The sequence below is a fragment of the Schistocerca piceifrons genome, chromosome 5 (genome assembly GCF_021461385.2).
Source record: "Schistocerca piceifrons isolate TAMUIC-IGC-003096 chromosome 5, iqSchPice1.1, whole genome shotgun sequence".
Taxonomy (NCBI): domain Eukaryota; kingdom Metazoa; phylum Arthropoda; class Insecta; order Orthoptera; family Acrididae; genus Schistocerca; species Schistocerca piceifrons.
The window spans coordinates 578,457,318-578,480,794 of NC_060142.1; the positions used below are offsets into that span (position 1 = coordinate 578,457,318).

At 40.5% G+C, this 23,477-nt stretch overlaps 1 protein-coding gene across 1 annotated transcript in view; it reads right to left on the bottom strand.

Annotated features, from left to right (window-relative positions):
- The window catches only part of LOC124797938 (xaa-Pro dipeptidase), a 916,331-nt gene that overhangs the window by 88,421 nt on the left and 804,433 nt on the right, over positions 1–23,477 (bottom strand). Inside the window, exons 5-6 of the mRNA XM_047261075.1 lie at positions 6,484–6,545; positions 3,728–3,772 (exon numbers count right to left, since the gene is read on the bottom strand). Coding sequence (XP_047117031.1) covers positions 3,728–3,772; positions 6,484–6,545 — 107 coding nt within the window. The remainder of the gene's footprint in view (positions 1–3,727; positions 3,773–6,483; positions 6,546–23,477) is intronic.

A 23,477-nucleotide genomic window follows, 5' to 3' on the forward strand; every position in this document is an offset into this window, starting at 1 on the left:
ACGCAGTAGCGTGCCCATTGCTGGCAGTCCTTGTTGACATTTCTCCACACAAAGTGTTCCACTACGAGGCGCATGGATGCACAAACACCGGGGCGGGCTAAATTATGCAATGTGTTGAAGACAGCTCGACAGAGCATGGTTGGGATAAAGGGGCAGTTCTGATAGGTCTAACAGCGAATGGACGGCGTTGAATCATGAAAGGAAATCAGCAACTATATTGTCAGCACCCTTTACGTGTCTGACATTGGTGGTGAACTGAGATACAAAGTCTATGTATCTGAAGCGGCGAGGAGGCGGGTCAGCTGGCAGGTTTATAATCGCCGCAGCCAGAGGTTTGTGGTCCTTTAAAACATAGAAAGGACATCCCTCAATGTCAGTCTTAAAATGCATGATTGGTTTGTAGCCCACGAGCAACTCTCTGTCAACTGCGGAATATTTCCGTTGTGCATTGGTGAGCTTGCGCGAGAAGAACTGCAGAGGCGAAGTTTGACTATCGATTGTGTGGCTAAGGACAGCGACGATGGTAGTATTGCTCGCGTCTGTGGTGATCAAAAGCTGCGCATTGGGATGAGGATGCGCGATGGTGCAGGCCTCGGCAAGAAGATTTTTGAGGGCTGTGAGAGTCAGTCATAGCAGAGGTCCATGGAACGGGCCGAGATCCAGAAGTGTTGGTGCCTGCCAAGGCGTCCGTAAGTGGAGCCCGAATCTCCGCAGCCCGAGGTAGATGTCGGCGATAATAATTAACCGTCCCAAGAAAGTGCCGGAGCTCTTTAAATGATGAAGGTCTGGGTAGATTTAGTATTGTTCGTACTTTCTCAGGGAGCGGTGAAATGCCGTCGGCAGAGACACGAAAACCAAGAAAAGTGACAACGGGTTGATGTAGCTGCAATTTGTCCTGGTTGGTCTCGATGCCTGCTGCTGCGAGAGTGTTCATAACAGTTTGCACATGTTGAATGTTGTCCACGACAGAGGAGCTGAACACAAGAATGTCATCAAGATATGCAAAGCAGAATTTTAGGTCGAATAGCACTTCATTGATGAAGCGTTGCCAGGTCTGGGTTGCGTTTTTCAGACCGAAGGGCATGAATCAAAACTTAAATAACCCAATCGGAATGGTGATTGCTGTCTTCTTGATGTCTTCAGGTGCAATGGGGATCTGGTGGTAGGCACGTTTGCAATGACAGAGAACATGGTTGCACCTGCGAGGGAACTGGTAAAGTCGGCAATGTTGGGTATGGGGTAGGTGTCCATAATTATTCATGCGTTTAGTCGACGGTAGTCTCCGCACAAATGGGCGTAGACCAGCTACTGGCAGAGGGTTCAATGACGCCGGAGCTTAGTAGTTCAGAAATCTGATTTTTAAGGTTAGAGAGACACTCGGGATAAAGTCGACGTCGTTTACTGGAGATTTGCCGTGATTTGAGGTGATAGCCAGTGTAGATGCCGCCATTTGAAATGTATTGTGGAATGTTTTGATGTGCTGTGATGGGCAGTGTGAACTGGCCTTTAAGGTCTATGGCATGGACTCTGATGAAACAAGCTTTATTACACATGCAAACAAATACATCAATTTGCACAAAACACAGCACAGTTACAGAACATAAATGCAAAAATATGTACACCAATTTTCAACCTTTTTCCAGACAATGTGTGCATTTATGTTCTGAGCACACAGCAGGCACAATTCCAAAAAGGAATTCGGTATTTGTGTGGCTTACAAAACAATAAGATTAGATTAGATTTGATTAGATTCACTTTTTGTTCCATAGATCCAAAAAATGAGATGATTCCCATGGATGTGGAACATGTCAAAAGTATAATATAAATAACACAATCATTAGTCAGCAGATTGTCAAAATAGGTGCCTACACTGTCAAAATGGAACATTGTTATTCACTTTTAATAAATTTACCATGCACAAAATACCTAATCTTGACTGTTGTGATGAAGTGTTGTCAAAACTGAAATCTAACAGACATTTTTATTTAGGCTGGTCTATCAGTCCCTGTTAAGATGTTTATCTATAGAGTAGAAGGAGTTGCCTATTGAAAAGTCTTTCAAACTCTTTTTTAAACCGTGCTTTATCTGAAACCAAGTTTTTTATGGTTGCTGGCAATTTATTGAAAATGTGTGTTCTTAAATATTGGAGCCCATTTTGGACCAAGGTAAGTGATTTTAAGTCTTTATGTAGGTTGTTCTTATTGTAGTATTGATACTATGTATTGAGCTATTGGTTGGAAACAGAGATAGATTACTTGCAACAAATTTCATTAAGGAATAAATGTAATGGGAAGCAGTGGTTAGAATAGAAAGTTCCTTGAAAATGTTTCTATTTGATGTTCTTGAATTTACACCACAAATGATTCTTATTACACGCTTTTGCACGCTAAATACTTTTGCTCAGTTTGATGAGTTACCCCAGAATATGATCCCTGACATAATATAATGAAAGTAAACAAAGTATGCAAGATTTTTTTTATATTTATATCCCATACATCTGACATCATTCTCACTGCAAACACAGACTTGTTTGAGCACTTCAGCAATTCTGTGGTATGACCTACCCAACTGAATTTATTATCGAATTGTAATCCCAGAAATTTAACAATGTCAAGCTCTCTAATCAGCATGTCTTCATATGTTATATACATGCTGGAAGGAAATCTCTTATAGGTTCTGAACTGCATATAATGGGTCTTTTCAAAGTTTAATGACAGAGAATTAGCTTTGAACCATTTATTAATACCAGTGAAAATTTGATTAGCAACTATTTCTAAATCTGTACTTGACTTGTTACTTATTTCAATGTTTCTATCATCTGCGTACAAAACAAACTTAGCATCTGGTAATGTAACAGACAAGAGGTCATTAATGTACACAAGAAAAAGCAACGTACCCAAAATGGAACCATTAGGAATATCACATATAATTAATTCCCAATCAGATGAAGACTGACTGCTTACTGCACAGGTATTTCACAACGACACCCTTTGTTTCCTGTTAATTAGATAAGACTCAAACAGTTTTGCTGCTTGCCGGTGAAACCATAATATTCTCATTTACTTAAAAGAATGTTGTGGTTCACGCCACAGTCAAAGGCTTTTGATGGGTCACAAACTCTCTCACTTTCAAAATGACTGCAGAAAGACTTCCAGATACACGGCAGCAAACAGTACAGCAAGCACTGCAGGAGGCACTGGATAATGTGCCACAGCCTCTCTGTATATTCTCTATCACTTTGGTTTCATGATAATTTAACGTCAGCATGTTTTGATGTCTTTGTCTGCGATTCCTTATTAGGTGGGCCCATTTTTGCTGCTACTGTCCATTTAAATGGCCAGGAGAAGAGACACTGGAGTTAACTGTTGTGTATGATGTCCAGATTTGCTTGCAGTATTTGGTGCAATTACACCAATGAACAACATATTTAATAAATTTGTGAGTGTATTAAAATCTCTCAAATCTTAATTTTGTTATAATAATCAAACCAACCACAATAAGCTATGTTTCAGGGATGATATTCTGAATAACCGGTCAGCAATGGCACTTGGGAAAATTACGACAGTAGTTATTCAGTGTATAAAATTAAATGAGGAAATGAAAATTTTTATGTATGTGATTAATTATGGGTAAAAGTAAAAGAAGATATTACACAATTGTACATTATATTAATAGACTCAAAACAAATACATCAGTAAAAAGCGAAAAAGAAAAAGAGGCAACTTACCACTCGGAAATTTCTGGGTAAAGAAGAGTGTCATTCACATTGAACCTGAAGGAAAATAAGCAACCTATTAGTAACATATAGGTTCTCGCATTCTTCAGCACTGTAAATGACAAAAACAAAACTACAAAACAGCAAATATGGCGTTCCTCTTTCCTCAAATACAGATTTTGTGTATACAGGGATGAGGGATTGTTGCTGCATTTGCCTGATGGGAGATAGGACATGATACAAGACAGAATCAAGGCCTACAGAGGAAGGAGCATAAGGTGGATGCCAGTAAAAGTCAAAGAAGAGAATGCTGTCAACACACAGACAAGAGAGGGTGAAGCAGCAGCAGAAAACTGTGTGATGTAAAGGGCATAAGCAGAGATAACAGACACAATGATAAACATCTACTACACATAATGATTGGTAGCCCTGCTATAGTTACTAAACGCTGTTGACATGTATGATACCACATATTTTTAAAACCTATTGCCATAACTGTGAGTAGCAACTACATCATTTATTTTCTTCAATATCTAATAATTATTTAGCCATATTTTCAATTCAACCAGTCTAATGTTCAAATATGGTCAAGATACCAAATGTGTGAAGTGTGGCTTAACAACAAAACACACTAATTTCAGTTTTTTACAGGTGAGAGTGCTTTCTGTTTCTTATTCAGCAGTTAGTGAGTTGTGCAGGGCTTCTTAACATAAATACCTAATACACAATGTTATTGACAACTAGCACATGTTATATAGTGCAGCGATAGGCAATGTGCTTCTCAAGTAGTGTAAAGGCTGTACAGTGAATATACCAATTTTAAATATTGAACTTAGATTGATTGCCTGATTGTCATTTGGTCATTAATGTCTTCTGTGAACTATGATCGTTTCGTGAGAGACAAGGGTTATCAGAGTAAACAGTGTATTTGTTTAATGATATGTTTTTCTGTTTCTAACAGAATTTAAAATTGCTGTTTTGTCCACAATATTTTGATAATTGGCATAGATAGCTGACATAACATCTACTTCAATTCTAGCTATTGCTATTGCTGAAGAAGACTCCTAAATCAGCAGTCAAAATATTAATCTCAAAAAGGTGATCATCAGCTTGATAGGACATCTGAAAATCTATCCTCAATCAATATGCTGATAAAAAAATCAGAAACTGTGTGTGTTGATTCACATTGTTCTTGATGAAGTATAAATGACAGATGAGCATGTAAACATTTTGTTTTCACTGTAACTGTGACTGATATTCAGTTCTGAACTAGTTAATCTGCAGAATATGCACATAATTCAACACTACTGAACTTGGCACATGTATCACTTGCTGTCTGGAAAATTTGCTGTTGCAGTAAGACACCCCATGGGTGAGTAAGGGAGTGAAAAGATTGACAATAAAGCATAACTCAGGAATTTGGTATATACATGAACACGACTCATTATTTGTGTAAAAATACTGTGGGAGTAAGATACCTCTACTAGAACTTGGTGTAGGGGGTGATGACAAGAAGGTGTTACAGGCACAAATGTCAAACAATCTGTTGGTACTTCTTTCCCATAATTAGTTGGCTTTGAATACTTTAAAAGTATGAAGTGCAATCTGCCTCGTGTGTGTTGTTCAATGTGTCAACCAAGCCGCAAGAATGAGCACTGCAAAAAGCCATAATTTTGTCAGTGTGTTACAGGCCAAAGATTACGCCATATGGCTGAATACCTCAGATACATTTAACATCCTCTCTGAAGTCGCACGGTTGAAAACAGTGGGCAATCAGACAGCTGCCAGAGTGAAATATATTTGACAGATGTGTATGCGGGTGTAGCCTTGGGCCAGAAGCTAGTATGTAAGTCCATAAAATGTTGATCTGATGTCAGAGGCACACGAACAGGAGATTCATGAGGAGATATAGGGGGTTAAAGGAAGGTATATAAAAGAAACAATACAAAGCATGTTCAGAAAATACGTGTACTGTGACCTTTAACAGACTGTCATTTCTCGAGGGTTGGCAACACGTGTGTGTGTGTGTGTGTGGGGGGGGGGGGGGGGGGAGGGGGGGGGGGGGTTGATCTCTTCATCAGAGCAATCACTGCAGGAACACAGTAATATGTACACTCACATTGTAGTATCCAGCTATGTAAAAGACGTCGGGTATGAAATCCCACCATGTGCGAACCACATGCTGTGATCTGCTTCCTACTCATGGAAGGGATAAAATCTACCAAAATTTTTCCTGAATCAAAATGGTTTACGGCAAAGGTATTGTGAACAGAACGAGTGTGGTTATGTGCTGTAGGAAATTTAGTGGAAGCAGAACAAATGTTCATGATGAAAATGGGAAAATGGAAAAAGCTGAAGATAAACGAAATAAATCTTGATGAAGAAGACATGATGTACAAACAGCAAACTCCAGAGAAGAAGGGTTAAAGAGACACTGTTCCCACACATGCAACTGAGGAAAGTTGGCATTTCGAAGGAAGTTGTCAAGTGCACTGCTACTGTTTTATAATGAATATTACTGTGATAATAACAACACAATACCCAAGGGCTTGGTGTTTAAATTTGGTCACAGCTGTCCTAGATAATATGGTAAAAAAAATGCATCACATTTATAAAAATAATTTAGAAATACGAGTATTTGTAGAGCAAAGTTACTGGTCCAATTGAGAATGTTTATAAGCACTTATCTGCCAGTAAAAGGGAACACTGATTGAGAAACTGATGATGTGTCAGTTGATTGTAAGGCAATATAACAACAAAGTACTTACACACTAATACCATCAAACATTGCAGCTCGATTGGTAAGACCGCTGTCAGAATTCACACCACTCTGAAACAAGAAATTTTATCAGTGTTAGCATTCCTTCACTGCATACAATAACATTTTTACTAAACGAAAAGGGGAAATAATACATGAAACATATATGTACGAGGCACTTTAATAATACAATAATGTCTCTCCCCCCTCCCATGTGTGTGCATTTACTCAAAGATTTTAATAATCACGCCCCAAAAATAGATACATAACGAAATGAAGGCTCAAAATGACAAATATGCAATATGCCTGTTGTTGTTGTTGTTGTTGTTGTTGTTGTTGTTGTTATGGTCTTCAGTCCAAATACTGTTTTGATGCAGCACCTCTCCATGCTACTCTATCCTGTGCAAGCCTCTTCATCTCTTAATAACTACTGCGACTTACATCCCTCTGAATCTGCTTCATGTATTCATCTCTTGGTCTCGTTCTACAATTTTTATTCCCCACACTTCCCTCCTTTACTAACTTGGTGATCCGTTGATGCCTCAGAATGTGTCCTACCAACTGATCCCTTCTTTTAGTCAGGTTGTACCACAAATTTCTCTTCTCCCCAATTCTATTCAGTACTTTCTCAATTAGTTATGTGATCTACCCATCTAATCTTCAACATTCTTCTGTAGCACCACATTTCAAAAGTTTCTTTTGTCTTCTTGTCTAAATTGTTTATCATCTATGTTTCACTTCCATACATGGCTACCCTCCATACAAATACTTTCAGAAAATACTTCCTGATACTTAAATCTATACTCGATGTTAACAAGTTTCTGTTCTTCAGAACCGCTTTTCTTGCCATTCCCGGTGTACATTTTATATCCTCCCTACTTCGACCATCATCAGTTATTTTGCTTGCCAAATAGCAAAACTCATTTACTACTTAAAGTGTCCCGTTTCCTAATCTAATCCCCTCAGCATCACCTGATTTAATTCGACCACTTCCCATTATCCTCGCTTTGCTTTTGTTGACGTTCATCTTATATACTCCTTTCAAGACACTGTCCATTTCATTCAACTGTTCTTCCAAGTCCTTTGCTGTCTCTGACAGAATTACGATGTCACTGGCAAACCTCAAAGTTTTTACTTCTTCCCCCTGGACTTTACTTCCTACTCCAGATTTTTCTTTTGTTTCCTTTACTGGTTGCTCAATATACAGATTGAATAACATCGGGGATAGGCTACAATCCTGTCTCACTCCCTTCTCAATCAATGCTTCCCTTTCATGCTCCTCCACTCTTATATCCACCATCTGGTTTCTGTACAAATTGTAAATAGCCTTTTGCTCCCTGCATTTTGCCCCTGCCACTTTTAGAATTTGAGAGAGAGTATTCCAATCAATATTGTCAAAAGCTTTCTCTAAGTCTACAAATGTTATAAACTTAGGTTTGCCTTTCCTTAACCTAATTTCTGTGAGAAGCCATATTGCCTCGCTTGTTCCTGCATTTCTCCAGAATCCAAACTGATCTTCCCCAAGGTTGGCTTCTACCAGTTTTTCCATTCTTCTGTAAAGGATTCATGTTACTATTTTGCAGCTGTGACTTATTACTCAGGCAGTTCAGTAATTTTTACACCTGTCAGCACCTTCTTTCTTTGAAATTGGGATTATTATACTCTTCTTGCAACCTGAGGGCATTTTGCCTGTCTCATACTTCTTGCTCACAAGATGGAAGAGTTTTGTCATGGCTGGCTCTCCCAAGCCTATCAGTAGCTCTAACGGAATGTTGTCTCCTCCAAGGGCCTTGTTTTGACTCAATTCTTTCAATGCTTTCTCAGATTCTTCACACAGTATCATACCTCCCTTCTCATCTTCATCTAAATCCTCTTCCCTTTCCATAACATTGCCCGCAAGTACATTTCCATTGCATAGCTCCTCTACAGCTTTCCCTTCTTTGCTTAGGACTTGTTTTCCATCTGAGCTCTTGATATTCATGCAGGTGGTTCTCTTTTCTCAAAATGTCTCTTTAATTTTCCTGTAGGCAGTATCTGTCTTAGCCCCAGTGAGATATGTTTCTACATCCTTACATTTGTCGTCTAGCCATTACTGCCTAGCCATTTTGCACTTCCTGTCAATCTCATCTTTTAGGTGTTTGTATTTCCTTTCACCTGCTTCATTTATTGCATTTTTATATTTTCTCCTTTCCTCAATTACATTCAATTCAATATCTCTTGTATTACCCAAGGATTTCTACTAGCCCTTGTCTTTTTACTTACTTGATCCTCTGCTGCCTTCACTGTTTCGTCTCTGAAAGCTACGCATCCTTGCTCAATTGTATTCCTTTTCCCTGTTCTTTTGGATCATCCCTAATACTTCCTCTGAAAGCCTCTACAAGCTCTGGTTCTTTCAGTTTCTCCAGGTCACATATTCTTAGCCGGCCGCGGTGGTCTAGCGGGTCTTGGCGCTCAGTCTGGAACCGCGCGACTGCTACGGTCGCAGGTTCGAATCCTGCCTCGGGCATGGATGTGTGTGATGTCCTTAGGTTAGTTAGGTTTAAGTAGTTCTAAGTTCTAGGGGACTGATGACCACAGATGTTAAGGCCCATAGTGCTCAGAGCCACAGCCATATTCTCAAATTCCTGCCTTTTTGCAGTTTCTTCTGTTTTAATCTGCAGTTTATAACCAATAAACTGTGGTCAGAGTCCACATCTGCCCCTGGAAATGTCTTACTTTTTAAAATCTGGTTCCAAAATCTCTGTCAAACCATTATATAATATATCTGAAATTTTCTGATGTCTCCCGGTCTCCTCAATGTATGTAATATTCTCTCATGATTTTTAAACCAAGTGTTAGCAATGATTAAATTATGCTGTGCAAAATTCTATCAGACAGCTTCCTTTTTCATTCCTTTCCCCCAGTCCATATTCACCTACTACTTTTTCTTCTCTTCCTTTTCCTACAATGGAATTCCAGTCCCCCATGACTATTAAATTTTCAGTTCCCTTAACCATCTGAATAATTTCTTTTATCTCATCATACATTTCCTCAATCTCCTCCTCATCCCTGGAGCTAGTTGGCTGTGGTGGGTGTGATCTTTGTTTTTATCTTGGCTCCAATAATGCATTCACTATGCTGCTCGTAGTAGCTTCTCCACGTTCCTATTTTTTTTACTCATTATTAAACCTACTCCTGCATTACCCTTATTTAATTTTGTATTTATAACCCTGTATTCACTTGACCAGAAGTCCTGTTCCTCCTGCCACTGAACTTCACTGACTCCCACCACCTCTAAATTTAACCTACCCATTTCTGTTTTTAAATTTTCTAACCTGCCTGACCAGTTAAGGATCTGACATACCACACTCTGATCCGTAGAATGCCAGTTTTGTTTCTCCTGATAACAATGTCCTCCTGAGTAGTCCCTGCCCAGAGATCCGAATGGAGGACTGTTGTACCTTCAGAATATTTTCCCCACGAGGATGCTATCATCACTTAACAATACAGTACAGCTGCATGCCCTCGGGAAGAATTATGGCTGTAGTTTCCTTTGCTTTCAGCCATTCACAGTACCAACACAGGAAGGCTATTTTGGTTCATGTTACAAGGCCAGACCAGTCAATCATCCAAACTGTTGCCCCTGCAACTAATGAAAAGGCTGCTGCCCCTCTTCAGGAACCACATATTTGTCTGGCCTCTCAACAGACACCCCTCCATTGTGGTTGCACCTATGGTACGGCTTTCTGTATTGCTGAGGCATGCAAGCCTCCCCACCAACAGCAAGGTCCATGGTTCATGGGTGGAATATGCCTGTATCATAAATTACATTACACTTTCACTGTTGGATAAAAGCCTCTTTAGACTTTTCCATGCGTCAGAGTCTTTACCAGTAAGAATCCTTGTTGCCCATGCGTGTCATTGAAGGTCACCTACCAATCTTCAATTACAACATCATCTCAGTCTTTTTTCTTTATCTCTGGGAATCCAGCAAAGAATTTGTTGGTCCACTGACCATCCAATCATCTGGATAGATGTTCTGCCCACTTCTTTTCATTTTCAATAGTTGTTTCTTCCACTCCATCTGTTTCCTGATCAATTTGCTTGTTGTCCTATCCCTTTTTGCAATTCCCAGCGTGCCTCTCTCCATTACTTGCCAAGAAACTCTAAGTTTTAAGATGCTTTTTGCATTTAAATTCCTTGTCTCACTGCCTTTAGTCGAAACTAGTATTACACAATGATTGTAACCTCTCTTTTTCAGACACTATAATTTAGTTTTGAAAATCTTCTTTAGTTCACCAAAGGCATTAACCTAGTTTTTTCTTTTGTTATTAATCAGGCCAGATCAAGAAATACCACACCAAAAAACTATTGTCCTATATACTCAATATGATTCCATGCCTCCACTGTAAATTTGTGTGCCGGCCGGTGTGGCCGAGCGGTTCTAGGCGCTTCAGTCTGGAACCGCGCGACCACAACGGTCGCAGGTTCGAATCCTGCCTTGGGCATGGATGTGTGTGGTGTCCTTAGGTTAGTTAGGTTTAAGTAGTTCTAAGTTCTAGGGGACTGATGTTAAGTCCCACAGTGCTCAGAGCCATTTGAACCATTTGTAAATTTGTTTATGAGGTCGTCGTTGGTGCGAATTTCGATGGCCTCTCTAACAACACTGTCCCAGTATCTGGTACAGACGTCGAGATACTGGGACAGCATTGTTAGAGAGGCCGTGACTGTGGCTATAATCTTAGCAAGGCTTGGGAACCAGCGATTGGGTTAATCAAGAGTAAATCGAGCAAATGTATAGTTGTGACGACCATGGCGGACAGAGCCATCACTCCGACGTCATCTCAGATGCCGTCGCAATCTGTTCCACCACGCGACCGTGGCGTGAGGCGTGGACAGCGGAGGGAGCGCCCCGCGGGCGGAGGGTATTTAAATCAGCCGCCGCCGCAACCGAACACAGTTCCCTCTGAGCAGCCATGGCGTACGGATCTCCGTGCCGGCACGTTCACAGGAGCTCAGTCCGTCAGTTCACCTGATGATGGCGACATGTATGATCGCCGAAATATTGTGCCCGTTGGACACTGTAGACCGGCAGTACACCCATGGATATTTTGATTAGATATGAAGATGGTCACTGTAGACAGAAACCGGTAGTCTGATGACAAAAAAGCTTGTGACCACAGTTGTAAAGTGAAGGAAATTTTGCCACTGTAGTTGAACTAGAGAGTATATAACAATGCAGAAATGTTTGGTTCAATCAAATAGAGTGGAAGCACTTGCGTGAAAATCTGCCATACATCAAAGGCCAACTCACCACATAATACAACCCACAGATGGTGGACAACAATGTTTTTCTCCAGCAGAGGTATCAACACCAGATGCAGCAGCAGCAGCAGTCGTGTTACTGTCTCAGTAGTGACAGTGTTCAGTGGTACAGCACTAAAACTACTCGACTGTGAGAATACATGAACTGTGCATTCAAAAAAGCAATGTTTTTCAACAATATGAAGTGTATGCAGTGCTAAATATTTTGTCTTGGACATAATATGCCTATCAAACAATAGTAAGAAAAGCATTTAATCACGTGGTGGAATTTAAAACGCGACATAAAATTCATATGAGCATTGAACTGAATGTCTGTGTAGCTGTGCATGAATGTGATTATATACACACAGAATTGAATGTGCATAAAAAAACAATTATTTGCCTTATGGCAAATGGTTATAATGAAAGAAGGATAGTCACATATCAATAAGTGTGTATATACAAGAGTAATAAAATTAATATCATTAAAAATTACAACATATAATTCCCAATTATGCAACTTACTGTACTTCCAAGTATTATTATCATTTATGAGACATAATTCCACATTGTTATTACACTGTAAGACATGCACAAAAGTATTCTGATTTAAAGCATGAGAATGGCTGTATCCAGCTTAACAGCATTGTGTTGTACAAAGATCAAGCTAAGCTTGTTGACAAGTTCTTCTTAAACTGCAAGTTATATCAGTAGAGTCAGTATGTGGGCCATGTGTATTTTTCTTCTGCTATAGAACAATTAAGTTACATCAGTAGTGCCATAAATGCATTTTATACTCAAAATCCTTAATAGTTTGACACATTGGTTCTTTTACATGAGCCGTGTGGAATAACATTGTTCATGGGAACCAATCCTTATTTGGTGATATCCACATTTGACAGTATTGTGGAGAACATTGTCCTCGATTGAGAAAAAAATGTGTTTCTCCAGCTTCAATATAACATTTCTGAATAATATTTATGTCCTCTTTTTTGGAGTCTACATCATTACTCTCCACATAGTTTACATGCAGTTGACAAAAATTATGGGCAGGCAGAACATAGTTTATGATCTTTTCTCATTTTTCACTCTCTGAAATGTTTACTTGCACACCAGTCAACTTTCACGTGTTCTTATGGCTCACAATAGGCAAGCTCTAAAACACACACATACAGTACACCAGCCATTTTGTTAGCTACCTGGAAGTGACTGGCAGAGAGTACAGTGTAGCACCTTTTTTTTAATGCTATTCGTAGCATTTCTGCAGTTCTCCACACAGTTAAATATACACAGTCCACTCCATAGTTATAAATTGTAGCTTCTAGTCTAACAATACAATGTACTTTAGCCAGAGAAGATGTAAAAGTTTATATTAGCCATGTATCAGGGCACTTTATAAAACTGATAAAATGCATACCAGTAGTTTTGATCACTCCTGGTCTTCTGATTTGACATGTATATCTTTACTCTACAACTGGAGCTCATCCACATTATATAGTCTTACCTCTGTTTGCAATAACATTACCATTTCCCTGGTATTCTTCTTCTTGCACACAGAAGTCTTGGTGTGATGTTAGGTAATCGCAAATCTCTATTTTGTTAAAGATCCTAGTAAGATCTTGTTTATATCCATAACCATAAGCTAACAGTCATCTACATGAGGTTGTTACAATAGTCCTCACAGGTCCATTATAACATTCATTTTAACATCAGCCAATTACACTTCACATACGGTATTTCCTCAAAATTGTTTCCAGTGCTTCCTTGGTAATTTTTTCCAACAGGCCTCTTGCTGCCACCGTTTTGCTCCCATGTAGGATAAATGGTAGTTTCACATTGACATCATGTCTATTTGATATATAGTGTTTTCTCTATTAAATATAGGAATATTTTGTCATCCCTGTCTTATATATAGTGCCCAGAGGTTCTGCCACAAATCCCAATTACTTCCTCTATATTGCTTTTTTGTAAATGTGATTGATTTTGTAAAAATTACATGTAGCTGAAGGAAAGAGGTCATGATGACACAAATGTTATGTCTCTAACTGTTTTGTACGATACTTGTAGCCTGGATATAATGGAAATAGGTCTGCATTCATCTCCTGAATCAATGTTGTTATGCAGTTCAACACATGACGTGCAAGACATGGGGCTAGCTCATGCTAAATACACAACACATGAGGTGAGGCAAGCATCTTCACTGGCTGGTCATTAGCTATTATGCAACCTCCAGACAAACTAAGTAAAGCTGGATTCTTTTATACAGGTAATGAAGATCAAACTGATTGTTGCCACTATGGCGAAGGGTTGAAAAGTTGGGAAGAAATGCACAATCCATGGGTTGAACGTGCTGTATAGTTTTCCAAGCATTTGCTTGTGATTGTTACAATGGGTGAAGATTTGGTAGATAATATTTGTCAGGACAAAGAAGCAATAATTAATGCAAAGCCTGGGTCTAACATTAATCTTCCATCGGAACAGCAAGCAAGTGTGAGAGCTTTTAACAATGATTGTCTGAGTAAAATTGGCTTCCAGGAAGAAATAGGAGAATTATGCATACATATTGCTGCTTGTGTTAAATGTTAGCATGCTCTGTGATTTCATTTCCAAAAATACTGTGTGCATAATATGTTATGGTGACATATCCTTAAGAAAGAATCAGTGTCTTTGCAAAGGGATTGTGTCAAATCTGATGTTGAACGGTACAAAATGTGGCGTAGTTGCTACAACAATGACATCAGAAATAGCAAATAATAATTTGTGTTAGAATAAAATAAGGCTAGTTTATGATCTCAGATCTATTGGTAAAGGGATGAATCCAGGCAAACCCTTATGTGCATTACTTGACATTCCAAATCCAGCTGCAAAATTTTTGACTTACAATAATATTATTGGAACAGTTACTGTTGAATTTTGTAACATCTCTATGAAGGAAGCACCTGAAGAAGCACTCAAGGAACATGATGACAGTGAAAGTGGTGGTACCTGTGCACATTTTGATGACAGCTGGCAGGGACATGGCCACACTTCACTGAATGATAGTGTGACAGCTACATCAATTAATAGAGGCAAAGTAAATGATGTGGAGGCTTAAGCAAGTACTGTAAAACTTGTGGCAGTGAAACTGAGAGAGAGGATGAACATAACTGTCAGACGAATTATACTGGTCCACATGGTGGGATGGAAGTAACATGAGTTCTCTGGATTTTTAATTGTTCAGTGGCAAACAGAGTACTTAGGGAACATTGACAGCAAGGCTTATGACCGGATATGTACAGAACAACCCTATGGTCCTAACGTCACAAATTCTAAATTAGAATGCATTGGGCATGTCCAAAAGAGAATGGGGTCTACGTTGAGAATATTATTAAAAGAAAAGTCAAAAATAGCACTGGAAGATGGTGAGAAGATAGGTGGTAAAGGTCGCCTGACAAGTGTTGAAATTGATAGATTACAGAACTATTATGGTTTGCCCATAAGAAGAAATGTTGGGAATTTAGAAAACATGGAAAAACCTGTATGGGCTATCATTTTCCATAAGCTTTCCACAAATGAAAACCCTCAGCACTGTCTTTGCCCAAATGATCCTGACACTTGGTGAAAGTGCAGCATATGACTATAAACAATCTTTACATGCAGCAGTAATGAATGAAATTAAACATATATTTAGAGATCTTTTTATCAATACTTTTTTGAAGAAATGTTTTCATGGAAAAATGCAAAATGTCAATGAATGTGTGAATTCTGTCATTTAGATTCGGTTACAGAAACCCTCAAACTTAATGTTTATGATGCTATTTTGTACTTCGATGATGACGTAACAAGAGAACTGGTTGTTTTGGAAGTATCTACTGGAAATAACGCAAAATCCTTGGTGAAAAGAGATAAAGGAAGAACCCAAAGAACAAGAAATTACTAATTTAAAATGCACGAAATGAGCCTGACAGGGACCAAGAGTAGAAAAGAAGATCAGTATGATTCAGATGATGATCAGTATGGTGCAGGAAAATATTAGTGGTAAGTAATCCTCAAATTCTCATCAATAACCATACTAAAATTGCAATACTAAACTTTAAATTGATTTTTCTCAAAACTACGTTTTTGTCTTTCAGGTACCATTATTTTCTGAACTAATTGGGTTACAAATACGAAATTTTGTCAATTTTTTACTCTGGGTGGTATAAGTTATACAAGTAAACTGGGAACCACAAACTGTTTTATAGTAATTAATGTATTGAAGAAGTGAAATTTTATTAATGAAAGAATAAAAAAATTCTTCAAATCCATTAGAGATATTTTGTTCATTTTACTTGTAAATGTAGGCACATATCTTTATAAATTTAATAAAAAGTTCGCTGTTTTAACACTTATAGTCTTTTGGAGTGCACCGAGCCAAAGGGTGAAATAGCCTGGCAGAACAAGGATAAAAATTGCCTTTCGTCTCCCTTTAAATGAAGACTGTGATAGTATTATATACCTAATGTAGAAATTATATGATAAGAGAGAGATTACAAGCATGTACAGGTGTGTGCAGAGAATCATTTTTTCCTCTATCAGTACATGAGACTGGAACCTGGAGAAAAAAATAATAGTGTAACAATGTACCCTCCACCATGCACTATACAGTGGCCTGTGGAGGAAGTGTTTATATTGATGCAGACTGTTTGCAGACAATGCCATTGTCTATAAGAAGATAGCTGTTTCAGAAGATAGTAGCACGTTGCACAGAATCGATAAGAAAATAGAAAGTACTCCACAAAATCAGTGAGGAAAGAAACTTATGGAAAACACTGACAAGAAGACAGGGTAGGATTATCTAGCAGACACCAAATGACAGAACTCAACTATCCCGTGTAACTGACAGATCTCAAAAACTGGTATTAACTGAGAATTCTAGAGATATTCTACAGCACCCTACTTATAATTCCCATAGAGAATGCAACAACATTATTAGATGGATTACAATGCACACAAAAGCATCCAACCAGTTATTCTTCCCATGTTCAATACACAAAGAAAATGGGAAAGAGATACAATGGGAAGCAGCCTCTGATAGGCACCTCAAAGTGATTTACAGAGTATGGATGTACAGAGAAAATGTAATCTCCATCCACAGTTTCTGGTGGGATCACCAGTACCAGTCACTGTGTCACCCTCCACCAAAGGCATCACTGGATGGAGTATGGAGGGGCATGGATTCAGCACACCCCTCTTCCAGCCGTTGTCACTTTTCACGAGCTGGAGCTGCTACTACCCGACACGTTCCACATCGTTACGAAGTGTCGTATTCATGATCTATGGAACAAGTATTAATCTAATCTAATCAGTCAAGTAGCTCTTCAGCTGGTGTCACGAGGCTGAGTGGACTCCCTTCCAATCCTCCCACCAAGGGAAAATCCCTGGCAGTACTGGCAAATGAACCCCAATCCTCCAAATACACTCAGCCCTGCTGATCATTGGGTTACAAGAGATGGGTAGATCTGGAGTACATGTAGATGATGATGATGGTGGTGGTGGTGATTATGATACTGAAGCTGGTTTGCTCATGCCTAGAGAGAAAGTGCCATAAACAAAAAAGTGGTGTTTGCATATTCTTAGAGAGTCCAATTTGAAAAAAACGGACTCGATGATCTCCACCAGCATTGTTGTTAGTAGTAACAAACTGCATTTAACATATCTGTATGAGTCAAACTGTGATGCTGACGATCTCCACCACCATTATCGTAAGTAGAAAGAAACTGCATTTACCAGATTTGTACGAGTAATACTAGTTTTCTCGAAGAAATTCTCACCACAATAGTGTGTCACGAGGCGATGTTTGAGTCAGGTCAAACTGTGATGCACAGGGACAGAGCCTCAAGACTTTCGCCTCACAATAATCCTACTGTTCCTCGTGAGATAGGTCGTTGTCCATAATAGTCCTTCGTAAGAGAAGGAGGTCAACAGCGTTGCCTCGTTGAATACAACAGTTTTCATCAGAACACTGCTGTTAAGTAACATCAGACAGGGCCAGTACTTGAATGGGGAACTGGAAACCGCCTGGGTACAAGGAGAAGGAGTGGCCGCATAAGCTAACTAGTCACCAGGCTTTGTGCCAATGCTCTCGATTTAATTCCAAACCTCTCCACAGCGGCTCAGGCCGTGAGAGCATATGACACGGTCGATGACGATTTGTCCGTCCGACGGGGGCATTAAGTTCGGCGACGACCTCGGTACTACTCGACAGAGTAGACCACGCGCCGGCACCGGGTTTCACCGTCTCCCTTTTCTCCTCCTCCTCCTCATCATCATCATCATCACCACCATCGTCATCCAACTCAAACACGATGCCACACTACACCACCCATTTACAGTCACCTACACTTAGCAGACGCACTTAAAAACACATAGCACTCACAATTCACCAAGGAAATGTACCACTGTGTGTGGAGGACACAAAAAAAAAACCATTCCAATGAGGCAGCTGAACTTTCCCTTCAGGGTCTCCCAGCCAACAATGCCATACGACTTTATTTTTTATAAGAGTAGGACATAGATGGGAAACTAGAAAACTGAGTGAGCCTGGAATAGCGGTCTAACACACAGATTCAATAAGCGAAGAATGTTTATTTTATAACGTATTTGCTTGAAACAATGGTATTACAAGGCACTACGATACTTTGTCAGATTTATTTGTCAAGCAACGTCTCCTGCTTGATCATTAATCAGCTAAAGAACGGTCGGTTGCCCTTAAACTCTCTGGAACTCGGAAGGACAGTGCCTGCCGTGAGTATTAACTGCGCGTTTACAGCCGATGAATACGAGTGAAGCTCACGGAATCGCGCCTACGCAGACAATAAGCGTGGGAGGGTAGGCAGATCAGTCCGTGGCCCCGTTTGCGAGGCCGACCGGCGGTCAGCGGCGCAGGTTTGGGCCGCCGGCGGGCTTCTTCCGTCCCTGACATCCTTCTGATGGACGGCCGGCCGACAGGTGTCACCTCGTGGGCGGCCGTCGTCTGCTGTCTGCTAACAACGCCCTTGTCCCTCCAGCCCGTCCCCACGGCAGTTTCTGAGACGAATCTCGGGATCTGCCACCACATCATTACACTAACATTATGACCACCTGCCTAACAGCTTACTTTTACATCTTTGCAACGAAACACATCACTGATTCTGCGTCTCAGGTGTCCGACAGTTTGTCAAGGTGTGTTGCGTTAGATGCCTATGCACAGGCCACGTAATTCGCGTAAATGACGGGCCGCTGATTTGCGAACAAAATGATGGCGCCCGGTACCGACCCAGACGGATTCCACAGGATTTACATCAGATTAATTTATTCGCCGAGACAGTTCACTATATGCTCCTCAAACCACTGTAGCACTGTTCTGGCTGCGAGACTCGGACAGTTACGTTGCTTACAGATGATATCGCCGTCGGGGAAGACATCGAGCATGAAGTGATGCAGGTGGTTCGCGGCTGTCAGCGCGTCTTCGACTACTACCACAGGTCCCGTGCAAGCGCAGCAGAATGTCTCCCATAGCACAACACTGCGCCCCCAGCCTGGCGTCCGTGGCGCGCTGCATGTTTCGAGATGCCGTTCACCTCGGTGACGACGTTTGGAGAGATGAACAACGACCTAGTGTAGCAAAAATGTGACTCACCGACACATTTCCACTGATCGACGGTCAAATGCCGATAGCCCCTTACCTACTGCAGTCGTAATTGACGATACTGTTGTGCGAACATGTGAACACATAGGGGCGGTCTGCTTTCTGAGCTCCGCCTTCAACAATGTACAATGAACGTTGTGCTCCGAAACACTCGTGTAGACACCACCACTGTGCTCTTTCGGCAGATATTCCACACATTACCATCTATCCTACTTTACAGAGCAGATAAGCTCCAGAACCCTACGTTCTGTGAGGAGTCGTAGACGTCCAACCACTTAGTGCCTATTTGTAGTTTCACTGTCCTTTCGATATATGCTCACGACAGTAGCATGTGAACATTCCACCAGCTTCGCCGTTTTTCGGATACTTGTTCACAGGCTCTGCGTAATAATAATTTGCCGTTTGTTAAAGTCGATCATCTCAGTGGATTCCCCATTTGCAGCCCATATCTTCGCTAGGGTGATCCCCCGTCCGTGTCTGCTCCGCTTACATACTTTTGTTATGGTGTTATGTGCCCACAACCCCAGGCGGCACCCAACGTCGCCATGGGCAGTGGTCATAATGGTTTATCAGTGTATGTTCTCTCTATTTGCATCACGTGTCATTTAATCCGATAGGTTCCATATAAGCACTCTCTGGAGAATCACGCTAATACTGCCTCTGCCTCTGATAAAGACTTCAATCTCCAGCTGAAGCCACTCATAGATGGTTAGATGGAGTAGAGCCACAAATTTACCAGGATGTAGATTATTATGTTCCAAATAAAGCCAAGACATTTTCTACATAGATTTCCACTGTAGCATAAAACATGTATATGGCCGCCACTATTGAACACATTCAAATGGCACTCTTCCACGTAGACTCCGTCTTGACACTTCACGCCAACAACGGTGTATGTGGTTTTTCGACGCCATGATACGCCGAACGCCTAAGACGAGTTCCCACTACTTATGGTGTTGCAAGGTCAAGCGAATGGTATGCATGGTGCTGTTAAACAATGCAAGCAAATTGGCGGTGTTCGCGGTATGTGGTTCAGTGGTTGTTCGTCGTGGTATAGAACTCTCTTCTGTACACCGGCTCCACACGCGGATCAATTTCGTAGTATCATTCCCTGTATAATAAGAAGAACCCATTTCCTAGAGATGTAACTCAAACTCAACTGAACTCAACTCTTGCGCTGGTACTGCACGGTTTTATGTTTTTCAGCCACTTGCTTGTTGGGTTTTAGGTCTCTTCCCTCGTCAAATTTGTCACTCAGTCATCGCTCATCCCCCAAGAGAGAGTTCTGCTGGCCCTTAATGTATGCCATTTCTCCGCAATTTGTTGCACTTGTTGATGGTACAGAATTTTATACTATACCTGATACTGTGTTCAGCCAGCCTATTCTTTATGGGTACTGTAAATTTCACAAATGTTTGTGCAGATCGAATGGCTGCACACTCGTAAGCCACACAGAGCCATGATTTCGGGAGAAGTGATCAAGCAGATCAATGTTTCCCTCGTTTTTATATTCTCTATGATATGGTCATCATTATATTCCCGTACAAGTAATCATTCCCCCCCCCCCCCCCCCACCTTACGAATCATGGACCTCGGCGTTGGTGAGGTGGCTTTCGTGCCTCGGCGATACAGGTGCAACCACAACGGAGGGGTATCTGTTGAGACACCACACAAACGTGTGGTTCCTGAAGAGGGGCAGCAGCCTTTTCAATAGTTGCAGGGGCAACAGTTTGGTTGATTACATGCAGCTTTACTGTATGGTTAAATGATGATGGCGTCCTCTTGGATAAAATATTCCGGAGGCAAAATAGTCCCCCATTCGGATCTCCGGCCAAGATAGATACGAAGCCCACGCCTAACACAGTAGTACAAGTTTATATGCCAACTAGCTACGCAGATGACGAAGAGATTGATGTAATGTATGATGAGATAAAAGAAATTATTCAGATAGTGAAGGGAGACGAAAATTTAGCAGTCATGGCTGACTAGAATTCGATAGTAGGAACAGGAAGAGAAGGAAACGTAGTAGGTGAATATGGACTGGGGGTAAGAAACGAAAGAGGAAGCCGCCTGGCAGAATTATGCACAGGGCATAAATTAATCATAGGTAACACTTGGTTCAAGAATCATAAAAGAAGGTTGTAGAGATGGAAGAGGGCTGGAGTTACTGGAAGGTTTCAGATAGATTATATAATGGTAAGACAAATATTTAGGAACCAGGTTTTAAATTGTAAGACATTTCCAGGGGCAGATGTGGACTCTGACCACAATCTATTGGTTATGAACTGTAGATTAAAACTAAAGAAACTGCAAAAATGTGGGAATTTAAGGAGATGGGACGTGGATAAACTGAAAGAACCAGAGGTTGTACAGAGTTTCAGAGAGAGGGTTAGGGAACTATCGACAGGAATGGGGGAAAGAAATACAGTAGAAGAAGAATGGGTAGCTTTGAGGGATGAAGTAGTGAAGACAGCAGAGGATCAAGTAGATAAAAAGACGAGGGCTAATAGAAATCCTTGGATAACAGAAGATAAATTGAATTGAATTGATGAAAGGAGAAAATATAAAAATGCAGTGAATGAAGCAGGCAAAAAAGAATACCAAAGTCTCAAAAATGAGATCGACAGGAAGTGCAAAATGGCTAAGCACGGATGGCTAGAGGACAAATGTTAGGATGTAGAGGCTTATCTCATGAGGGGTAAGATAGATACTACCTCCAGGAAAATTAAAGACACCTTTGCAGAAAGGAGAACCACTTGCATGAATATCAAGAGCTCAGACGGAAACCTATTTCTAAGCGAGGAAGGGAAAGCAGAAAGGTGGAAGGAGTGTATAGAGGGTCTATACAATGGCGATGTACTTGAGGACAATATTACGGAAACGGAAGAGGATGTAGATAAAGATGAAATGGGAGATATGAAACTGCGTGAAGAGTTTGACAGAGCATTGAAAGACCTAAGTCGGAACAAGGCCCCGGGAGTAGACAACATTCCATTAGAACCACTAACGGTCTTGGGAGAGCCAGGCCTAACAAAACTCTACCATCTAGTGAGCACGATGTATGAGACAGGCGAAATACCTTCAGACTTTAAGAAGAATATAATAATTCCAAACCCAAAGAAAGCAAGTGTTGACAGATGTGAAAATTACCGAACTATCAGTTTAATAAGTCACGGCTGCAAAATACTAACATGAATTCTTTACAGACGAATGGAAAAACTGATAGAAGCGGACCTCGGGGAAGATCAGTTTGGATTCCGTAGAAATGTTGGAACACTTGAGGTAATACTGACCCTACCAATTATCTTAGAAGATAGATTAAGGAAAGACAAGCCCACACTGCTAGCATTTCTAGACTTAGAGAAAGCTTTTGACAGTGTTGATTGGAATACTCTCTTTCAAATTCTGAAGTTGGCAGGGGTCAAACGCAGGGAGCGAAAGGCTATTTACTATTTGTACAGAAACCAGACGGCCGTTATAAGAGCAGATGCGCATGAAAGGAAAGCAGTAGTTGGGAAGGGAGTGAGACAGGATTGTAGCTTAACCCCGATGTTATTCAATCTGTATATTGAGCAAGCAGTAAAGGAAACAAAAGAAAAATTTGGAGTAGGAATTAAAATCCATGGAGCAGAAATAAAAACTTTGAGGCTCGCCAATGACAATGTAATTCTGTCAGAGACAACAAAGGACTTGGAAGAGCAGTTGAACGGAATGGACAGTGTCTTGAAAGGAGGATATAAGATGAATATCAACAAAAGCAAAACAAGGATAATGGAATGTAGTCGAGTTAACTCGGGTGATGCGGGGGGAATTAGATTAGGAAATGAGACAATTAAAGTAGTAAAGGAGTTTTGCTATTTGGGGAGCAAAATAATTGATGATGGTCGAAGTAGAGAGGGTATAAAATGTAGACTGGCTATGGCAAGGAAAGCGCTTCTGAAGAAGAGAAATTTGTTAACATCAAGTATAGATTGAAGTGTCAGGAAGTCGTTTCTGAAAGTATTTGTATGTAGTGTAGCCATGTATGGAAGTGAAACGTGGACGATAAATAGTTTAGACAAGAAGAGAATAGT